The 21,592-nt window shown below is 37.1% G+C and overlaps 3 protein-coding genes and 1 pseudogene across 10 annotated transcripts; all 4 read left to right on the top strand.

Annotated features, from left to right (window-relative positions):
• The first annotated feature begins 1,239 nt into the window (after positions 1–1,239).
• LOC147279459 (uncharacterized) lies at positions 1,240–4,990 on the top strand. Of its 7 annotated transcripts, none has more exons than XR_015123477.1 (11): positions 1,240–1,460; positions 1,545–1,703; positions 1,795–1,861; positions 1,981–2,055; positions 2,585–2,607; positions 2,707–2,766; positions 3,189–3,395; positions 3,503–3,740; positions 3,860–4,025; positions 4,349–4,502; positions 4,617–4,990. XR_015123477.1 is itself a non-coding variant. In XM_086251782.1 (9 exons), the coding sequence occupies exons 1-9, from the start codon at positions 1,385–1,387 to the stop codon at positions 3,951–3,953; spliced, it is 999 nt and encodes a 332-aa protein (XP_086107908.1). In that variant the 5' UTR covers positions 1,241–1,384; the 3' UTR covers positions 3,954–4,201. The 7 variants fall into 7 exon arrangements, 4 of the variants coding, with proteins under 4 accessions (XP_086107908.1, XP_086107909.1, XP_086107910.1 ...); XR_015123478.1 differs by having other exon boundaries at positions 4,602–4,990; XR_015123476.1 differs by having other exon boundaries at positions 4,349–4,990.
• A 2,243-nt stretch (positions 4,991–7,233) lies between these two features.
• Positions 7,234–11,045, top strand: LOC147279458 (uncharacterized). Its single transcript, XM_086252032.1, has 3 exons — positions 7,234–9,499; positions 10,058–10,465; positions 10,693–11,045. The coding sequence occupies exons 1-3, from the start codon at positions 7,249–7,251 to the stop codon at positions 11,043–11,045; spliced, it is 3,012 nt and encodes a 1,003-aa protein (XP_086108158.1). The 5' UTR covers positions 7,234–7,248.
• A 578-nt stretch (positions 11,046–11,623) lies between these two features.
• Positions 11,624–14,999, top strand: LOC147279457 (uncharacterized). Of its 2 annotated transcripts, none has more exons than XM_086252524.1 (2): positions 11,624–14,035; positions 14,522–14,999. In XM_086252524.1, the coding sequence occupies exons 1-2, from the start codon at positions 11,638–11,640 to the stop codon at positions 14,845–14,847; spliced, it is 2,724 nt and encodes a 907-aa protein (XP_086108650.1). In that variant the 5' UTR covers positions 11,624–11,637; the 3' UTR covers positions 14,848–14,999. The 2 variants fall into 2 exon arrangements, with proteins under 2 accessions (XP_086108650.1, XP_086108651.1); XM_086252525.1 differs by lacking the exon at positions 14,522–14,999 and having other exon boundaries at positions 11,624–12,755; positions 13,720–13,968.
• Positions 15,000–15,187: 188 nt separating this feature from the next.
• Positions 15,188–18,278, top strand: LOC147279456 (uncharacterized; annotated as a pseudogene).
• Positions 18,279–21,592: the final 3,314 nt, after the last annotated feature.

Genomic DNA, 21,592 nt, shown 5'->3' with positions numbered 1-21,592 from the left:
TCTTTTACCATACAAAAATGCTTGATTTCTAGTTTCGAAAAAACGAGTAATTTTTCATTCTGTAGTTCGTTTTACCACAAAATCCTAAAAAAAAAACAAGTCATAATTTCATTCTAGTTTGTTTTTATTTTTTCTTCTTTTAGTCTTATTTTTTAAAGTTTTTATAAATATTTTAATATTTTTAATAAAAAGTGTTAACAGATTTGACGAAATAGCCTCATTTGAGGCTTAAGTAAAGTAGTAGTCCTAACATATATATTTTTGAAAGAGAAGTCCTGAATTATGATCTGGCTCTGACATTTAAGTTTGAGTTCTTTTCCTCAAATTATCCCTTATGTTAAATAATTTACCCTAAAACCGATAAAAAAATCAATTTTTACCATTAGTTTGCACACGTGGCACCATGCGGCATTTTGCTTGAGGGCATCTTTATCTTATCATTTTTGTCTTCAATTGATATTTAACATGAAAATGGCTTAGGCAGATGATCACGTGCGCAAAACTAAGAGATAAATTAATTTTGGAGTAAAGTGTCAAAAATTTTAGTTTGTGGAGCAAAGTGTTGACCAATGCATAATTTAGGGGTGATATCTATAATTAACCATATTTATTTTTTATCCTCAAATAACTACAAAAGTTTAAATATAAACAAAAATAATAATTTTGAAACCACCTCATCCTCACTCACCCAAGCCCCACCCCCAATCTCACTATCAAGTTTAAATTTTTTTTGACATAACTTTTACTTTTATCAAATACTATCGTTTATGAGATTTAAATTCATAACATTTTTCTATAAAGGTAAAATAAATGTTACTAGACTAAATAATCATTTGTCAAAATATTACAGTAAGCATGTATAATTATGATAAGCACGTAATCACTTTCTTATATTTAACTAACTCAAATTTTTTTCATATACATGCATTACGTGTCTGCAAATTACTGATAGAGAAAAGTGAAATTAGAATCCCTCTCATTAAAATCCAAATCAAAAGCCTTTTATGAACACATGAAAGTACACAATCGGGGATTGTTTGTTTTAATATATCATCAACATGGCATACTCATCATAACCGGAGCCTAGTCTTGGACTTTTGTAGTTAGTGCAGGCGACCGTACCGCCATTGCAATTTGCATCTTATCCTACATATTGGCGGGAAAGCGGATAAAACTGTGAGAAGACCGGTTCACCTGGTGGAAGAAAGTAAACATTGGTAAATAAAGAAACGAAAGAGGGGCATATTCGTCAAGATAGCGCCAATGTCTTAAGCCCTTCACTTACTCGCAGCAAAATCCCCACCTCACCTCAAATACGAACCCTAGTCCCCTCGCCGCAGACTCGGACTCGGACTCAGACTCAGTCTCAGACTCAGACTCAGCGATGTCGCACTTCGGCCGATCCGGTCCACCGGACATCAGAGACACCTACTCGCTCCTCGTCCTCAACATCACTTTCCGTATTTACCCTTCTTCTTCTCGCTCAAACCCTAACAATCTCTCTCTCTCTCTCTCTCTCTCTGACGCTCTCGCTTTCTCTGCAGGAACCACAGCAGACGATCTCTTCCCGCTCTTCGACAAGTACGGCAAGGTCGTCGACGTCTTCATTCCCAGAGACCGAAGGACTGGGGACTCGCGCGGCTTCGCTTTCGTTCGGTATAAGTATCAAGACGAGGCTCAGAAGGCTGTGGAGAAGCTCGATGGTTCGTTGCTCTCTCTATCTCTTCTGACCTCTCTTACGAACTTAAGTAGAAGCTAGGGTTTTGTAATTAATCAATTCAATTTCAATTTCAGGGAGAGTTGTCGATGGCAGAGAGATAATGGTTCAGTTCGCCAAGTACGGCCCTAATGCTGAGCGAATGTGAGTTTTTGTCTAATTTAGTGGGTTTTGTGAAGTGGGCTTCTTGTAATTATTGGGTTTTGTGTTGGGTGTGTTGCTGTTTCATCAAGTTGAATTTTTTTTGTTTTGTTTCCACTAAGCAGCCACAAAGGGAGGGTCAGTGAATCATCTTCCAAGCTCAAAAGCAGGTCCAGAAGCCGCAGCCCTCGTCCGAGGTAAGGTTCTTTCTTTGGTAGAATTGGGTAAAGCATATTAGTTGTACATAATCTAAGAAATTAAATAAATATGCTAATAGTTGTACACTATCTAAAAAGAGTAAATAAGCATGCTAATAGTTGAACACTTATCTAAAAGATTAAATAAGCACATGCTAAAGAACTCTGCCATACTTTATGAACCTAAAGAAAAAGAATGCAACTTTGAAATGTAGTGTGGCTAGTTCATTTGCATTACCACATATTTACTTGCTGCTTTCTTCTCAATGGTATGTAAGTGTATTTAGTCAGTATATACAGTCCACTGTTTGCTTTAATACTTTTAGGCATTTATCACCTGCTGATCGATGTAGAATGGGCATGCTTATATATCAAAGGGTGATAGGTTTAGAGGTTTGGATTTTTCAAAGTTTTCTTGTTGGTTTTTAACCCTTATTTACTGTCTTTCACTACTCATTCAATGTCTGCATTATGGCGTTCTCACATCTTGTTGGAGGTTTTTGTGATCTTTGCTATTTTTTGTTTCTAGGGTCTTGTGCAATCCAGTCTCTTTTTTAATTTCTATCTTTCTTTCTTTTTTTTCTTTTTTTCTTTTTTTGGGGGGGGGGGGGGGGGGGGGGGAGGGGGATTGGGTGCATGAATTACTGATTTGTTTTGGTCATTTGGGTCCTCGCATAATGGAAGACCAAAGACCTCTTTTTTTGGGCTCAGGTGGGCTCAATTGTTTAGAATTCGGAACTCCTACTTTTGTTGATTCCAAACATAGTTTTTTTTTTCCTTGCATCTTTGAATGGCTGGATGAGGAGTTCTTTACGTTTCCCTTTATGCTGCATGATTTTATGGGTGGAGGACAGGTGCTCTCTGGAGTTGGAGTTTTGTTTCTATGAGTTTCAAACAAATCATTCTTTGTCAGTAAAGTTTTTCCACCATGGGTTCCTATGTTTCTATACTCACTGAACCAAAACTACATGGATTGGCAGTGTTTTTTTGTTGCCAATACAACTAAGTATCTTTGCAGTGACTTCTTGTGTGGGATCGTACAACTGACATGAAATTTTTAGCTGTTACCAATTTATCTTCCTAAGTCGATTTAGGAAAGTAAATCTTCAGCACCTGATCCCCTACATTTTCAGGTATCGAGATGAATATAAGGATAGAGATTACAAGAGGCGAAGTCGCAGTCGAAGTAGGGAGAGATATGATCGCGACAGGCACCATAGGAGTGAAAGAGACCATCGCTACAGAAGCAGGAGCCGCAGTGCAAGTCCTGATAATCATAAAGACCGCGAGAAGGGAAGATATGATGACGAGCGACGTAGTCGCAGCCGGTCCTATGGAAGGTATTTACTACTGCTTCTTGTTTTCCCCTCATCTTCTTTTGTGAACTATTGTGCCTTACTAATGTGTTATATGATGCCAAATGTTTTTTTTCTTTCTATTTTTGAAGTGCCTCCCCTGCTCGGCATAGCTCTAAATCTCGAAGGAGTCCATCTCCTCGGAGGAGCCTGTCTCCTCGGAGGAGCCCATCTCCTCGTGGGAGCCTGTCTCCTCGTAGGACACCTTCAAGGGGTGAGAACTCTGATGGACGCAATCGTAATGAACGCTCTCCTAGCCCCAAAGATGTTTCACCACATGGTCGACCTGATGATTCTCTTAGTCCTTCCCCTCGTAAATCTGATGCTGATGTGAGCCCTTACACAACACATATGACCTTTAGATTTATTTACCTTTAGATGGATTGCAACATTTCTTGGATAAATAAGTCTGTGCATGAGATGTTTAGTTGGGTTTTTTTGTTTTGCAGGAATGATGGATTCACCTACCATGTGGCCAGGGATGTCAAAGGCTTGAGGTCTTCTGTCTGCGTTCACATTTGGAAGATGAGTTTCATATTATGATCAACATATTGAATGTTACATTTGACTGCCCTGCAGTTTTGTTGAAGGTTAAACATTTCTTTGTTGGACTCAGTGAGTTCCTTAACTCATCTAAGTTTGACGGTAGCTTTTGTATTCTGTTTTTATTTTTTTTGAAAAGTTTTGTATTCTGTTTTATGGTTGGTACAATCTTAAGTGTTTGCTGTAGTTTCTATGATGGCCTTAGGAGTTCCTGCCAATGCCAATGGGAGTCTTCCTATTTATGTTTATTGTAGCTTTTGTGCTAATGGGTGCCTTTTCTCTTTAGTTATATTTTCCTTTCAAGTTATTTATGCTTCATTACTTTTTTTCTTTCTCTAAATTGAAATGTGCTATGTTCATATACTTACGATGGTCCATATACTGGCCTTATTTAGTGGTGTTCGGGAAGAGTGAACATTGCTGATTGCTGAGATGCTGTACTAGCTGTTGGTGCTATTTTTACTACACAAATGGTAGATGTCAATATGTCATGTCCATGCTGATTGCAGTCTGGTCTTAACCTGTTTTGCTTTGATGAAACTCTGGTTGGTAAGAGTAAAACTCACAATTTCAGTCTTATATCCATGGGGTATTTACTTTTTTTGTTTTTCCCTGATCACGCTTCTTTGGCTTCACTGATTTTAAAAGTTTGGTCCTGTAAAGGAAATCCTCGATGCTGTGGTTGACCAAAGTTGATTGGAATTCACGTGCCATTGCATGTCGCTGATGCAGTTTATATGAAAACATATTGGCTTTGATTTTTAATTTTGGGAAACAGGGGTGATTGGGGTGTTATGGGTATCATCAGTTAACTATTGGTGGCTGTCTCAGCAATTATAGGACTGGTCCATATTCGTGAGTCATGCCCTTGTTGATGCAGTATTGGTATATGGTATATATATGTAAATAGTCCACAAGGTACTTGTTCAGCTGCGTGAAAGATTTTCTAGTTTCTGCAAGTTGTTAACCTTGTTGTATAATAATTTTCGAATAAGATCTGTAACTGTTGTCTTTCCTGTGGAAATTTTCTTTCATTCTGTTGAATTTGTTTTGGGTCTTGGTCAATATGCTGTTGTCACTCCTTAGCATCTGGATGTAATGTTTAATTATTCTTGCCTTCTATCCACGAAAGGTGGTGCTAGTTGATAAAGCTGTTAACAAGAAGCCACTTACAAGAAGCCGGAGTAGCTTTTTTCTTGGGCCATACGGCCCATATAGCTGTAGAAATAAAATATACTACGGTCAACAATCTCTATTAAGAATGTTCATAAAGTAGGCGTGAATTTTGGAGATGCATCTCCAAAATGTTGTGTTATTCAAAAGTATTGATGTGTATTCACTCTATTATAAACTTAATGATTCGGTCATGTCATCACCATCTAACCAAGTTCAAAAAGCTCTTGAATATTCCATCGGGACATTTTGTTTGACAAACGCATGACAGTTGTGCTGGTCCTACGCTGCCAAAGTTGTCTAGCTTGTTATTTACAAATGTCCTACACTTGGTTTTTTCTTGGAAGTGTCACAAATATATCATATGTGAATGACATATGATGATATGAATGTCTTAATCTCTTGATCAAATAACATTTAAAACTGGTAGTATACATGTCCACTAATAATGCATGAATGAAATATCATATTTTGTTCACTTTCGAAATTGTATATAAAAAATTATCTCCTTATTTATTTATTTATTTAGGAGAGGGGAGGGCGAGAGTCACATTCTGCCCAAACCTGGGGTAAGTTCTCCACAACTAAGAGGAATTAAAGGTTTTGTGGAATTTTTCTTCACTTTGTTGAAAGATATGAATTTCTCATCCATATAAACCAAAAAGTAAGCTTCATTACGTACGGAGGCATGTATAGTAGAGAAGACCCTTCAAAAAATGTAGAATAAAAATTAGGATGTTGAATGACTGGCCGGCATATGTCATTAACAAGAAACAAAATAAAGATTGTTCAACCCAACGCCCAAATGCATAATACAATTGCGATCAGTCCAAGACCGAAACAAGTAGTGTTAAACAAACAACGAACCCAACAAAGAAAACAGAATATAATTCGATTAGATAATTTATTCAAACAAATGGGAAATCTTTGATTTAGTCAAGGTTGTGAAACAATTAAAAACTAGGCCATGTCTTAGTCCATGGTTACGTGCCTTTCCACATCATTTCCTGGATCATAACCACCATGCTGCATGTTCTTTTCGGGCTTGCTTATTACGGAACTCTACGATTCATGAATATAATAAATTTATATATGGGGGATTCTACTTTAAATCTAGACAATTATTCACTTATTAGGTCCTTTATTTATTTATTTGGTTTTGACTTGAATGATTCTTTTATCTCATAAATTCTTTGATCCCCTCATTTTTTTCAATCTTCCTTTTCAAATATCAAAGATAAAAAAAAAAAAAAAAAAATCATCACCATAGTTGGTGATGACCATAATGGCCATGGTATCGCCATGGAACCTAAACATAGGCGTCCTTGGCCAGAGGGAGGAGGAGGGGATGAGAGTAGAATATTTTTATTTTCATTTTTTGAACTTTTGAAGGATAAAATTGAATTTTAAATTTTACAAAAAATAAATATTGGTATAGAAAGCAATTTTTTCAGGCTTAAATACGATTACCCTAAAATGTTTAGTAATTAAGGTTATTATTAGAACAGTAGTGCTAGATATACCACATTTTTATACTACAATTTTATATTACCTTATGTGGTAACTTACATGGCATTCATACATTGGATACTAAAAAATCAAAATAAAAACTCAAAAAGGAAAAGAAAAACTCTGTCCAATAAAGTAATGACACGTAAGATGGTATAAAAATGTGGTATAAGAATATGGTAAGTATAGCATTATTCTTATTAGAAATATAATTAAATAAAAGCCTAAAAGGATGGTCACTATGTTTCTACATGAACACAATATATATTCAGTTTAAAAATACATGTAGATGATTCACAGTCAAATTGGATACAGACTAGGCTTGGATTTTCTGCTGTACAAATGCATTTGTAATTCTCTTTCGTCTGGCTCCAATGTAAAATTTGAAAACGAAGTTGACCAACAAAAACAGATAATAATATTCTCTAAGAAATCCTTACGGTACCTCCCTTAATAATGGACTTGTTAACAAGAAATTAATAAAACAACAAGAAAACACTTTACAACTTCATCAAGTGCTCTACAATTTCTTAAGAGGAACAGATTCAACAGAAGGTACGTAGAATGTTAATCATAATATTAGTGAGGTGTTAAACCATTCATTACAAGCACCATGGGAACATCAACCTTTGTGAACTTATGCTCTCTACGTTTCTTCATCATGTTTGTTGTTTTTGTTTCATCAACCATTTTTCCATCTGCTACTGCTTCTACCCAAGAAGAAGCTGGTGCTCTTCTCCAATGGAAAACCAGCATTCAAGATCCTCACTCTATCCTAACTTCATGGACTACTGCTCACTTTCCCAACAAAAGAAGTCCATGCACTTGGTTTTCCATTTCTTGCAACAGTAATGAGAGTGTCACCAGTATAAAACTCACTTACTCTGGTTTACAAGGTACGCTCCTTGGATTTTCATTCTCGTCATTCCCAAATCTTGAGTATTTCGATCTCAGCATGAACTCAATATTTGGCATCATCCCACCTGAAATCAGTCAACTGTCAAAACTAGTCTATCTTGATTTGTCCACTAATCAGTTGAATGGTTCAATTCCTGCTTCCTTGGGAAATCTGAGCAATCTGGTTTACTTGAATCTCTATAAGAATTCACTTACTGGTTTCATTCCTTTAGAAATGGGGAACCTTTCCAATTTGGTGGAGCTTTACTTGAGTACCAACAATCTTACAGGTCCAATCCCATCAAATTTTGTGAACTTGAGAAAGCTAAAAATGCTGTACTTGTGTGAGAACAAACTTTATGGTTCCATTCCACTAGAAATAGGGAAGTTGGTATCTCTCAGCAATCTAAGCCTTTACACCAACAACCTTTCTGGTCCTATCCCAGATTCCTTATGTGACCTGAGAAACCTTGTCTTTATCGAACTCTACCAGAACAATCTTTCTGGCCCAATCCCGGAAAATATTGGAAACTTGAAGTCTCTTACTGTTCTGAATCTTCGGGATAATCAACTCAGTGGCCCTCTTCCCAAGTCAATTGGTAATTTGAGAAAATTACAGGTTCTATACATTCGTGACAACCAACTCTCAGGTTCCATTCCTCAAGTGATAGGAAATCTCAGGAACTTGGTTGTGCTGCGAGTTGCCATGAACAATTTCACTGGTCATTTGCCAGAGAACCTCTGCCAAGGTGGACTGCTTGTAAATTTCACTGCAAATGGCAATAGTCTCATTGGTCGAATCCCGGAAAGCTTGAGGAACTGCACAACCTTATATAGAGTTCGCCTCGATGGAAACCAGCTCACTGGAAATATATCTGAAGATTTTGGTGTCTATCCAAACTTGGATTACATAAATCTAAGTGACAATAAATTTTATGGTGAACTTTCACACAAATGGGGTAGGTCCCTGCGGGTAACAGATTTTGAGATTGCAGGGAACAATATTACTGGTTCCATACCACCTGAGTTTGGAAATTTGACCCAACTACATTGGCTTAATCTTTCTTCAAATAATTTAGTTGGGAAGATTCCTAGAGAACTTGGAAAGCTGACCTCTTTGGGGAAGCTTATACTGAATGACAATCACCTTTCTGGAGGTATACCTTCAGAACTTGGATCACTGACTGAACTTGAGTATCTTGACCTGTCCACAAACAACTTGAGCCAGTCAATTCCAAGTAGCCTTGGAAACTTTCTGAAACTGCACCGCATGAATTTGAGCAGTAACAAGATAAGCCAAGGAATTCCAATTCAATTGGGTCAACTTATTCAGCTGTCTGTGTTAGATTTGAGTCACAACTTTCTTGTTAAAGAGATACCGAGAGAGTTTGGTAATTTGGAAAGCTTGAGGACACTAAATCTCTCCCACAATAACCTCTCTGGTGTTATTCCAAAGGCTTTTGATGAACTGCGTGGCTTGGAGTTCGTCGACATTTCATACAATCAATTATGGGGTCCAATTCCGAAAAACAAAGCATTTGAAGTGGCGCCCATAGAAGCATTGCAAGGAAACAAAGATTTGTGTGGCAATGCCACAGGCCTGCAGCTCTGCTATACTCCTGGCAAAAAGAAGCAGAACCCGAAAATTGGTTTCAAGGTTGTATACTTAGTCATGCCGCCTGTGGTGGGAGCTCTTATAATTGCTTTGTATGGAGTTTCTATCATGTTAAGAAGGAAAAAGAAATGTCAACAAACAGAAGAACGTGACATGCACCCCAAAGAATTTGAACTACGTTCAACATCAATTTTTGATGGGAAGTTATTGTATGAAGAAATCATAAAAGCAACTGAGGATTTTGATCCTGCATATTGCATTGGGAAGGGTGCAATTGGAAGTGTTTACAAAGCAAAGCTGCCATCAGATGACTTGGTAGCTGTAAAGAAACTCCACAGTCCTTGTGATCATGGTGAGAGTATAAGTTGATTCTTGTACATCTAAAATACACACACACACAGCCAAACAAATAAGTTGTTCAATGTATGGTTATTCCATAAGCACGATAAACACAAGTTACTGACCTGATGATGCCATGGTGATTGCAGGGGATAGCCAGCAACCAAGATGCACGCCAAGTGCTTGTCTGTTAGTCTGAGTGCACCAGTCTTCCAACCAACACAGTCCTTGAAAAGCTTCACACGAGAGGGGCAGTGATCTAGATGCTTGGTCAGTCTGTGTGGTCAGGGACCTGTGCTATATATAGGGTCTTGATTTCGAGTGTCCTCCCACTAAGGTAACTCTTATCAATCCTAGTTAGACTCCTATATAAAGACTTGCTTGTGATTATGTCCAGCTGTTAGCTAGTAGCATAAACAACTAAGTAATCCTAGTTCATATAGGTTTAGGATATCTAATGAATTATGAACTAGTTCTGTATTGGTGTGAACTCCTGTTACTTGCTTCTCAAGTTTAGCATTTAGTTGATTATCCAAATAGGACAATACCAAAGTCCATAAGGATCTTACAGAGAGAGGATTTCAGAAGGAGTTCTTAAACGAGGTAAGGGCATTAACAGAGATACGCCATAGAAACATTGTGAAGCTTTATGGTTTCTGTTCACATTCCAGACACTCGTTTTTGGTTTATGAGTACCTTGAAAAGGGCAGCTTGTTTTCAGTCTTGAGCAATGAAGAGGAAGCTAAGAAATTGGATTGGAGTAAAAGGGTGAATATCATTAAAGGCGTGGCTCATGGCTTGTCCTACATGCACTCTGATGTGTCCCCGCTGATTGTTCATCGCGACATATCCAGCAAGAACATTTTGCTGGATGCTGAATATGAGGCTCACATTTCAGATTTTGGCACTGCTAAGCTTCTAGAGCAGGGCTCATCTAACTGGACTGCCGTTGCAGGCACAATTGGATACGTAGCACCAGGTAACATAACATTCAAATAAGAATCTACCCTACATGATCCATCCTTCGTATTACAGTTTGGCCGGTAACATAACATGTCAAACTAAGTGACATAGAACATTTCTGATGTATATAATCCATTGTTCTCTAAATTTTACATAGATCATAAAACATGAACGTGTGATAATCTCTCTTCTTTTGAAATTCTTTATATATATATCATATCTTTTTTGATTACCTTTTTGCAGAGCTTGCTTACTCATGGAGGGTGACTGAGAAATGTGATGTATATAGCTTTGGAGTGTTAGCACTTGAAGTGATTAAAGGAAAGTACCCGAGCAATCTAGTCGGGTCTTTGTTGTCTCCAGCACTCCGGGAAGGCAAGTTGCCAGGGGAGGTCTGGGACGATCGCCTTGAACCTCCCACAGGTAAAATTCTGGATGAAATTGTTACTATCTTAGCCCTTGCAGTTGCATGCTTACAAGTAAGTCCACAAGCTAGGCCTACCATGCGCGACCTTTCGCAGATTATAACAATAAAAATGTCCCATATTGAGAGGGACAGCCGGACAGATAGAGGGCTCAAATTTGTGTTTGGTTGAGACATTTGGAAAGAAGATTCGAACTTGGATCTACTTAAATTTGTATAGCCTAGAGATCGATGTAGCTCACGCCAATATTAACTTAATTACTTAGCTATGTCCCTGTATATATAGACTCAATTTTGTGTTCAACTCCCACTTGCATATTGTTGTATAAAGTAATATAAATATCTTGTCAAAGTATTTAGACATTTGGTATGTGGTCCTGATGGTTTGGTACTTTGCTACCTATTTCTTTTTGTGGACCCCCTCACATATAGATAGGATCAATAAGAATTGGCCTACAGATTTGTGGCTGATACTTGATAGTTGACACCTCTTTCCAAATCGATGAGGAAAACCGACACAAGTTACTTTCAGTCTGTATATCAAGTTCATTTAATGTCAACAAGAAAATGCATTGTTTTCAATGTAATAATAGTTTCTTAGAAAAAACAAAAAAACATTCATCCCCAAAGACTTTGACTGAAGTGTGTTCGAAGTCTGCACGCCATCTTCAGTTTTCCAACTTTTGAAGAGGGCCATAGAATAACACCTAATGGCATTACAAATAAAACCCTAAACTATAACATTGTTTATGCAAACAAGAGCCATGAGAACTTCAACTTATGATAAGGTATGCTCTCTAGCATATTGCCTTATCGTGTATGTTCAGCTGGTTTCATCGCCAAACGTTGCTTTTGTTTCTGCTAGTTTTACCACTGAAACAGATGCTCTTCTCAAATGGAAAGCCAGCTTTCAAAATCAAACCCAGCATTCTCTAACCTCATGGACTTACTTTCCTAGTGAAACCACCAACTCTTCCACCAATCAAAAAGCTAATGCAGGTCCATGTAATGCTTGGACTGGTGTTTCATGCAACACTGCTGGAAGTGTCAGCAGGATTAGCCTTGCCAATTCTGTTTTACAAGGTACGCTTCATGAATTTTCGTTCTTGGCCTTCCCGAATCTTGTATATCTTGATCTCAGCAAGAACAAACTCTTTGATGCCATCCCATCTCAGATCAGTTCCCTCTCCAAACTCATCTACCTTGATCTCTCCAATAATCAGTTTTCCGGGAAAATCCCACCAGAAATTGGTTTCCTAACAAATCTTCAGACCCTGTACCTATACGAAAATCAGTTAAATGGCTCCATTCCTCAAGAAATAGGCCTGCTTAAGTCTCTTCTTTTTCTAAATCTCAGGGAGAACAAACTCAGTGGCCCTCTTCCCATTTCAATAGGTAACTTGAGCAAATTACAGGTTCTATACATTCGTGACAACCAACTCTCAGGTTCCATTCCTCAAGTGATAGGAAATCTCAGGAACTTGGCTGTGCTGCGAGTTGCCAGAAACAAATTCACTGGTCATTTGCCAGAGAACATCTGCCAAGGTGGATTGCTTGTAAATTTCACAGCAAATGGCAATCGTCTCATAGGCCGAATCCCCAAAAGTTTGAGAAACTGCACAACCTTATACAGAGTCCGCCTTGATGGAAACCAACTCACTGGAAATATATCTGAAGATTTTGGTGTCTATCCAAACTTGGATTACATAAATCTAAGTGACAATAAATTCTATGGAGAGCTTTCACATAAATGGGGTAGCTCTCTGAAGCTAACAAATCTTGAGATTGCAGGGAACAATATTACCGGTTCCATACCACCTGAGATTGGAAACTTGACTCAACTACATTTGCTTAATCTTTCTTCAAATCATTTGGTTGGGAAGATCTCTATGGAACTTGGAAAACTGACTTCATTGGGGAAGCTTATACTGAATGACAATCAACTTTCTGGTGGTCTACCTCAAGAACTTGGATCTCTGACTGACCTTGAGTATCTTGACCTGTCTGCAAACAAATTGAGCCACTCAATTCCAAGCAGCCTAGGAAACTTTCTGAAACTGCACCACATGAATTTGAGCAGTAACAAGTTAAGCCAAGGAATTCCAATTCAGTTGGGTAAGTTAGTTCAGCTGTCTGTACTAGATGTGAGTCACAACTGCCTCGTTAAAGAGATACCAACAGAGTTTGTTAATTTGGAAAGCTTGGTGTCACTAAATCTCTCCCACAATAACCTCTCTGGTGTTGTTCCAAGGGCTTTTGATGAACTGCGTGGCTTGGAGCACGTTGACGTATCATTCAACCAATTCTGGGGTCCCATTCCGAACAACAAAGCATTTCTAGAGGCTCCCATAGAATCATTGCAAGGGAACAAAGGTTTGTGTGGCAAAGTTACAGGTCTACAGCTCTGCAAAAATCCCGGCAAAAAAAAGCATACCTCCAAAATTGGTGTCATAGTTGTGTACTTAATCCCACTGCCTGTCCTTGGAGTACTTATAATTGCTTTCTTCTGCGTTTTACAAAGAAAAAAGAAATGTCAACAGACAGAACAAAGCAAGATGCACCCCAAAGAATTCGAACTGTGTCCGATATCAAAGTTTGATGGGAAATTACTGTACGAAGAAATTGTAAAAGCAACTGAGGATTTTGATGCTGCATATTGCATTGGAAAGGGAGGAATTGGAAGCGTGTACAAAGCAAAGCTGCCATCAGATGACTTGGTAGCTGTAAAGAAACTTCACCGTGAGTGTGATGGTGAGAGTAGCATTCAAAAAGAGTTCTTAAACGAAGTAACGGCATTAACTGAGATACGCCATAGAAACATTGTGAAGCTTTATGGTTTCTGTTCGCATGCCAGACACTCATTTTTGGTTTATGAGTACCTTGAAAAGGGTAGCTTGTTTTCAATCTTGTGCAATGGAGAGGAAGCTAAGAAATTGGATTGGAGCAAAAGGGTGAATATCATTAGAGGTGTGGCTCATGGTTTATCCTACATGCACTCTGATGTGTCCCCACCAATTGTTCATCGAGACATATCCAGCAAAAACATTTTGCTAGACGCTGAATATGAAGCTCACATTTCTGACTTCGGCACTGCTAAGCTTCTAGAGCAGGACTCATCTAATTGGACGGCGGTTGCAGGAACAATTGGATACCTAGCACCAGGTAATGAATATAATGAAAATGCTGTTTTATAGAGAATCTGACATTGTTACCTTGTTAGGCTACCAATCACGAACACACTTTCAAATAAGAATTCACCTTATCAATGGTTTTGATTGGCAGTTTGACAACATTGCTTGACATGAAAGTATTTTTAGTGCTGATCTTGTGTTTATGTCTAAAATTTTATCGCATTAGACTTCCATTTAGTTATCTTTCCAATATAAATACTAAACTTTAACTTTAAACTCTAAACTCTAAATCCAAAAGTTTAACCCTTAAACTTCATACGACGTTGTTTTGGAAATAAACACAAGATCAGCTCCAAAAAGATTAACAGATGATCCTGTTTCTCATTTCCCATCATGTACATAATCTACCATTCTCTTAATTTTACATAGACGTAGAGAATCAGTGTAATATATATCTCTCTCTCTCTCAAAAAGTTACTTTATAAATAGTAGTTTTTGTGTTTACCCCTTTTCGCAGAGCTTGCTTACACATTGAAGGTGACAGAGAAATGTGATGTGTACAGCTTTGGAGTGTTAGCGCTTGAAGTGATTAAAGGGAAGTACCCAATCAGTCTAATAGGGTCTTTGAGTTCCCCAGCAATCCGGGAAGGTAATAAGCTGGGGGATGTGTGGGACGATCGCCTTCCACCTCCTACAGGTAAAATTCTGGATGAAGTTGTTACTATCTTAACGCTAGCAGTTGCATGCTTAAATGCAGATCCACAGTTTAGGCCTACCATGCACCACATTTCTCAGATTATAACAATACAAAACCATATAGAGGGTCAATTTGTGTTTAGGTGAGACATTAAAGCCATTTAATGTATCTTAATCAGTAGCCCATATGTTGTAATGAATTATATTTAGGCACTCCATTTGGGTTGTAATTTTTGCAATAATTGTTTTGCCTTATTTGTAAATTCTTAATTTCTTTGTAATCATATAGAGGTACTAAATCGTTGGATTAAGTGTATTATAAATCAAAGGATGTGTGAGCATATTTTGAGTGTGTGAGGTCACATTTTTGAACTCACAACCCTTATAATTGTAATACATGATTAAAATTGACATAAGTAAAAACAAGTACAATAGAGAATCTATATTCTAGAGCGTTCGTCATCGGTGCCCCTACCAAATCAATGCACTGTTTGCATGCAAACAGCCTCAAGTTGACGTAAGTGTTAATGATGTGAAAGAACAGTTGACATCTTCATAGTGTCACTCTCTGAAGCTTGAAGTCTTGGGATGAATTTATTAAGAGAACAGAACAATAATGAGTAAGGGCGTTATAAAGGAAATGTAGCCTAGCCACCTGAACTATAACATTGTATACCCAAACAAACAATGACATCTTCACTTTACTATGATCAAGTATACTCTCTAGCCTGCCTTTTCTTGTTTCTTCAGTTGAGTTCATCACCAAACCTTGCTTTTGCTTCTGCTAGTTATACTGAGGCAGAGGCTCTTCTCAAATGGAAGGCCAGGTTTCAAAATCAAACCCACATCAATAATCTCACCTCATGGACTTACCTTCCCAGTAATAATATTGCCACCCATTCTTCCAGCAACCCGAAAGCAAATGCAAACCCATGCAATATTTGGACTGGTATTTCATGCAATACTGATGTAAGCGTCAACAGGATAAACCTTACCAATTCTGGTTTACAAGGTACGCTTCATGAATTTTCATTGTTGTCCTTCCCAAATCTTGAATATCTTGACCTCAGCATGAATAAGCTCTTTCATGCCATCCCACCTGAAATCAGTTCCCTCTCCAAACTCATCTATCTTGATCTATCTTATAATCAGTTGTCTGGGGAAATCCCACCAGAAATTGGTTTCCTAACAAATCTTATCGAACTCCTTCTGTTACGAAATAAACTTTCTGGCATTATTCCCAAAGAGATTGGGAACTTGAAATCTCTTGTGCAGCTAGAGTTGAACTGTAATAAACTTAGTGGTTCAATTCCCACTTCAGTTGGTAACTAGAGCAACTTGAAGGGCTTAATACTTGATAACAACCAACTTTCAGGCTCCATCCCTCGAGATAGAGAATCTCAACATGTTGGTTGCACTGCAATTCAATTCTAAACAACTTTCTGGTCATTTGCCCCAGAATATTTGCCAAGGTAGATCACTCCAATACTTTTCAGTGGCCACCAACCATTTAATAGGTTCAATCCCCAAAAGCTTGAAAGCCTGCACCAGCTTGATCAGAATGCGCCTTATATCCGAAGACTTTGGTGTCTATCCGAATCTTTGATTTATAGGCCTAGATGGCAATAACTTTATGGTAAAATCTCGGATAACTGGAGGCAGTGCCCAAAATTAGCAACCTTATGAATTGCAGGAAACAAACTCACTGGTAGCATAACACCTGAGATTGGCAACGTAACCCAAATTCATGAACTCGATCTTTCTTCAAATCATTTAGTTGGGGTGATCCCAAAGGAATTAGGGAGACTGACTTCTTTAATGACGCTGAAGTTGAATGGCAATCAACTTTCGGGGTTGTATAATCCCAGAATTTGGATCATGGATTGATCTTAAATATCTTGACCTGTCTGCAAACAAATTCAATGAATCAATTCCAAGCTTTCTAGGTGACTTGTTCAGATTATACTATTTGAATTTGAGCAAAAACAAGTTCAGTCAAGAAATTCCAATTCAGTTGGGGAAGTTAGGTCACCTGTCCCAACTAGATTTAAGTCATAACTCACTCGAAGGCGAGATACCTTCAAGAATGAGTAATATGCAGAGCTTGGAGAAGCTGAACCTTTCCCACAATAATCTTTCCGGTGTCATTCCAACAACTTTTGATAAAATGGGTTGGTCTGTTGTACATCAACATATCCTACAATCAGTTACAGGGTCCCATCCCCAACAACAAAGCAGTTCAAGATGCTGCCATAGAAGCATTACAGGGAAACAAAGGATTGTGTGGTAATGTTGGAGGACTGCAACCCTGAAATCCTTATGTAGGAAGTAAGCATATCCCAAAAAAGGACCGAAAACTCGTGTTTCTAATCATTTTCCCTCTGTTGGGAGCACTTTTGCTTTCTTTCCTTGCAATTGCCTTCATTACAATAAGAAAGAAAGACAGGCATACAGAACAGGGTGATATGCATGATGGCGAAGTTTTTTCACTATCAAATTTTGATGGGAAAAACCTGCAGACTAATGATAAAATGATTAGCCAAATTACATGAACAGTTTAATGGAATCAAACATCCACAGAAGCATTTGATGAAGAACATGTCCATAAACTAGAGGTGTCGATATCAATATGTCATCACCCGTGACGTTCGCCCAGTTGGCTTAACAACTGGCCTACCAATGCCATTCAATCCAATGAGAAACTGCATTAATTGTTTGTATTCGATTTTCAACAAGGGAAAGACTTTGACTAAAGTGTATGAAGAACATTACAAAGTCTTCGGCACACCATCACCAATTTCAAACCATAAAAAGGTTCATAATGTGAACGAACTCAAGAAGGGAGAGTGACCTTCCAAGTGGGAAGAGAACAATTACTAGTTGATGGCCTTATAAATCAACCCTCTACTCTAACATTCTATACACACCAAAAACCAAAAAGCAATGGAATCTTCAACTTATTATCATAAAGTATGCTTTCTAGCTTATAGCCTTATCTTGTATGTTCGGCTGGTTTCACAACAAAACCATGCTTTGGCTTCTGCTAGCTCTACTGAAGCAGAAGCTATTCTCAAATGGAAGGCCAGCTTACAAAATCAAACCCAGAATAATCTCACCTCATGGACCACCAATCCTTCAAGCAACCCAAAAGCAAATTATCAATTATAATTGCATTTGAAAATGACTTTGACTAAAGTGTATGCAGAAAATTACAAAGTCTTCCGCACACCATCACCAGTTTCAAACCATATAATAAAGTATAATATAAATTATCAATGGAAGGCCAGCTTATTGCCATCACTCTAACATTCAATACACACACCAAAAACCAAAAAGCAATGGAATCTTCAACTTATTATCATAAAGTATGATTTCTAGCTTATTGCCTTATCTTGTATGTTCTGCTGGTTTCACAACCAAACCATGCTTTGGCGTCTGCTAGCTCTACTGAAGCAGAAGCTCTTCTCAAATGGAAGGCCAGCTTACAAAATCAAACCCAGAATAATCTCACCTCATGAACTGAAAACCATTGCAAGGCTAGCAATAGCATGCAGACATTCCCATCCACAATCCAGGCCAACAATGCACATGGTTTCTCAGGTCTTATCATCCCAAACTCCATATTCCTATGGACAAGTACCAGACATTACACTTGAGCAGCTCCTTATGATCTGAACTGGGGAAGCTATGAATATGGTTATGGCACAAAAATAAGATACTCTTGTTTAAGTATATTGAAGTGATTTCAGTATTTCATTTCATGGCAACTTTTCACATGTATATTGGTTCTCAGCAAGAATAAATCTTGGACTACTCTTTCATACAATATTTTGGAGCGAGTTCTCGTTTGTACAGGGTATTGACCATTCACCAAAATGTTGTAAAACTTTGCTAACTCATACTACAATACTTTCATGAAAAAGAAAAAAACAGAAAACTCATCCAACAACACATATGTCATCTGTTTTAGTAAATAACTCTCAAGTCTTAATTGCTTTAGTAATGCAATCTGAAGTGCACAATGAGTACATCAGTGATAGCAACAAAGTAGGAAGAAATCGCATTGGGTGTAATACCTGTAACAACTTCACAAACTCACAGTTTAAGGAATTGTAATGAAAAGAATCCTGAAGTTACCGCTCCCACCTTCATCTGTCAAAAAAAAAAAAAAAAATCATGCTTAATTCATTCATTAAGTTTATGAATTTTCATGTTTAATTGATTTAAGTAAAAACAACACAATTCAACAAAAATAAGGATAAAATAAACACAAAAATAACTTAATCAGAAGAATAATCATAACAATGTTTTGAACATACTCCCCAGTACCCAGAGACGTAGTGGATGCAGTCTCATTTGAAATTGTCTGCAACTAATTACTTGTCAAAAACCCACAATTTGGTTTCACATAAACATGCAAGACCACCACACACATACAGAGAGACTACTGACTACAACTTTCCAACTGGGTACCAATATCACTAATCACACGTAATGGTGGCTGAAAATTGAGGGGAAAATTAAAAAAGAAAATGCTTTAGCTTCAAAACATTATATTCCCAAAGGCAATTAAATGTTGAATATATACAGAAATTAATCACAAATCCCATCCCACCTTAACTTGGCGATCGAATCTGAGGGGCTGGTTCTTTTTCTCATGGACTCAGCCATGCTTGAATTATTTTTCACTTCCTAAAGCCATGCTTTAAGTTTACAAGTCAGCTAAACATATATGACTAAATTACTAATCAAACAAAAAAAAGAGCAAAAAGATTGTAAAACGTAAAATGTATTCCGCTGCCGGGAGTCGAAGCCGTTTGATCACAATAGCCAATTTGAGTTTGTGCTACAGCGGACTTCTCTGCTCAAAGAATGAGTAAAATATAATTTAACTGTTCATGCAATCATGCTTTACTGAACACGTCATCTGAACAATTTAGCCATTTATAGAGTGTGTCTTCACTGAGAGCTCCAACAGAGCATCTCTCGTAATGAGGTGCGCCCACATGCTCAAATAGAGCATCTCTCACAATGAATTGGACCTCTCAATATATGGGACCCACCTCGTTACGAGAAATGCCCAGTTAGCCTGTTAGGGCATGTTTATGGAAAGGTCCCCAAATTTCCATCGTTCCTCCATATCCCCTCTCACATATTTAAAGTAAAATAAAAATTACGAAAAGACCCTCAAAATATGTGAGAGGGGACATAAAATTTGGGGACAAGAGATCTCTACCCCCATGGAAAACTCATGCATGGTTATCATATGATTCAAATGTCATTGTTATTATTTATCCATTATAAAAACATAAGATAATGATATAGAGAGCGGTTTTGCTCACCTCCTTTAACTCAGGTGTATGCTCACCTCCTATCTAAAATACTGCCACGTGTTTGAAAAACTAACCATGAGTTAACTATTGTATTTAATTATTTATGATGTTATAATGATGAGAGAGAAAATTAATTTGACAACTCATTTCTTATTTTATCCTTATCTTTTATTACTCAACTTTTTTTTATCACCCGTTAATTTCTCTTTTCTCTTTTATTTAATTATTTCTAATAATTTTTACTTCTTTTGTTTTTTTGCTCTTCTCCAGTACGCCTCTAGTATTCAAAAAATCACATCCATTTTTTTGGGTTTTCTCATGTATACACATTTATCTATTTTTTTAATTAATTAAAAAATAAAAATATTCTAACAACACATTTGCATTTCGAGCAAAAAACTCATTTGCAAAGTTTAATCTAAAATGTTGGCCAAACAAAAATCTAAAACAACTCATTTACATACATAGAAAATCCAATAAAAAAGTTACATGAGTTCAAAAAAAAAAAATTTATGTCATTGCAACTATTCTTCTCTCTTCAAATGCTGCAACACCTTTGATTGACCTAAGAATTTGTTTGATCTGAAAATGTCATGTATGAGACAAGAAAGAAGAATTCTTAGGCAAAAAAAAATGTGTTGTTGGATTATTTTTTTTAATTAATTAAAAAAGTAGATAAAAGGTGTATACATGAGAAGACCCAAAAAAATTGGATGTGGTTTTTTGGGTACTGGAGGCATACTAGAAAAGAGCAAACAAAAAAAAGCAAAAATTATTAAATGCATGTGGTTTTTTAGATACTAGAGGCGTACTGGAGAAGAGCAAAAAAACAAAAGAAGCAAAAATTATTAGAAATAATTAAATAAAAGAGAAAATAAAAATTAATAGGTAATAAAAAAGTGGAAAAAAGTTGAGTAATAAAAGATAAGGATAAAAGTAGAAAAGAGTTGTTAAATTATTTTTCTCTCTCATCATTATAATATCATAAATAATTAAATACAATAGATTAACTCATGGTTAATTTTTTAAACACATGGCAGCATTTTAGATGGGAGGTGAGCATACACCTGAGTTAAAGGAGGTGAGCAAAACTGCTCTCATCATAAATAATTAAATACAATAGTTAACTCATGGTTAGTTTTTCAAACACGTGGCAGTATTTTAGATAGGAGGTGAGCATACACCTGAGTTAAAGGAGGTGAGCAAAACCGCTCTCCTTTTTTTTAACGTAAATGTGAGTCGTAGCTGACCGATAATAACAATTGTGTGAGTAGCATTAGTGTTATTGGAAAAATGGAGGCACTTAACACTTTTTCAATGTTTCTCCTTACTTATCACTCCATTTTTTAATTTGGCCTTTAAAAAAAAATTAATTACTCTGGTCTACACTTTACTTATTATTTGTAACATGTAATACACATATTTATAATATTTAATAATTAGATTACTTTACTGTAACATTCAGGTCAGCTGGCCTCGCTCTGCTCTCTCACCCTCCAAAGTCGAAGAATACGCCAAGTTCCTTACTATAACAACACCCAAAGAGTTATCGGGGAAGC

Source organism: Dryas octopetala, chromosome 7, assembly GCF_963921425.1.
Source record: "Dryas octopetala chromosome 7, drDryOcto1.1, whole genome shotgun sequence".
Lineage (NCBI taxonomy): Eukaryota > Viridiplantae > Streptophyta > Magnoliopsida > Rosales > Rosaceae > Dryas > Dryas octopetala.
The sequence above is the reverse complement of the archived record's forward strand: the minus strand, read 5'-3'. Positions and strand labels throughout refer to the sequence as shown.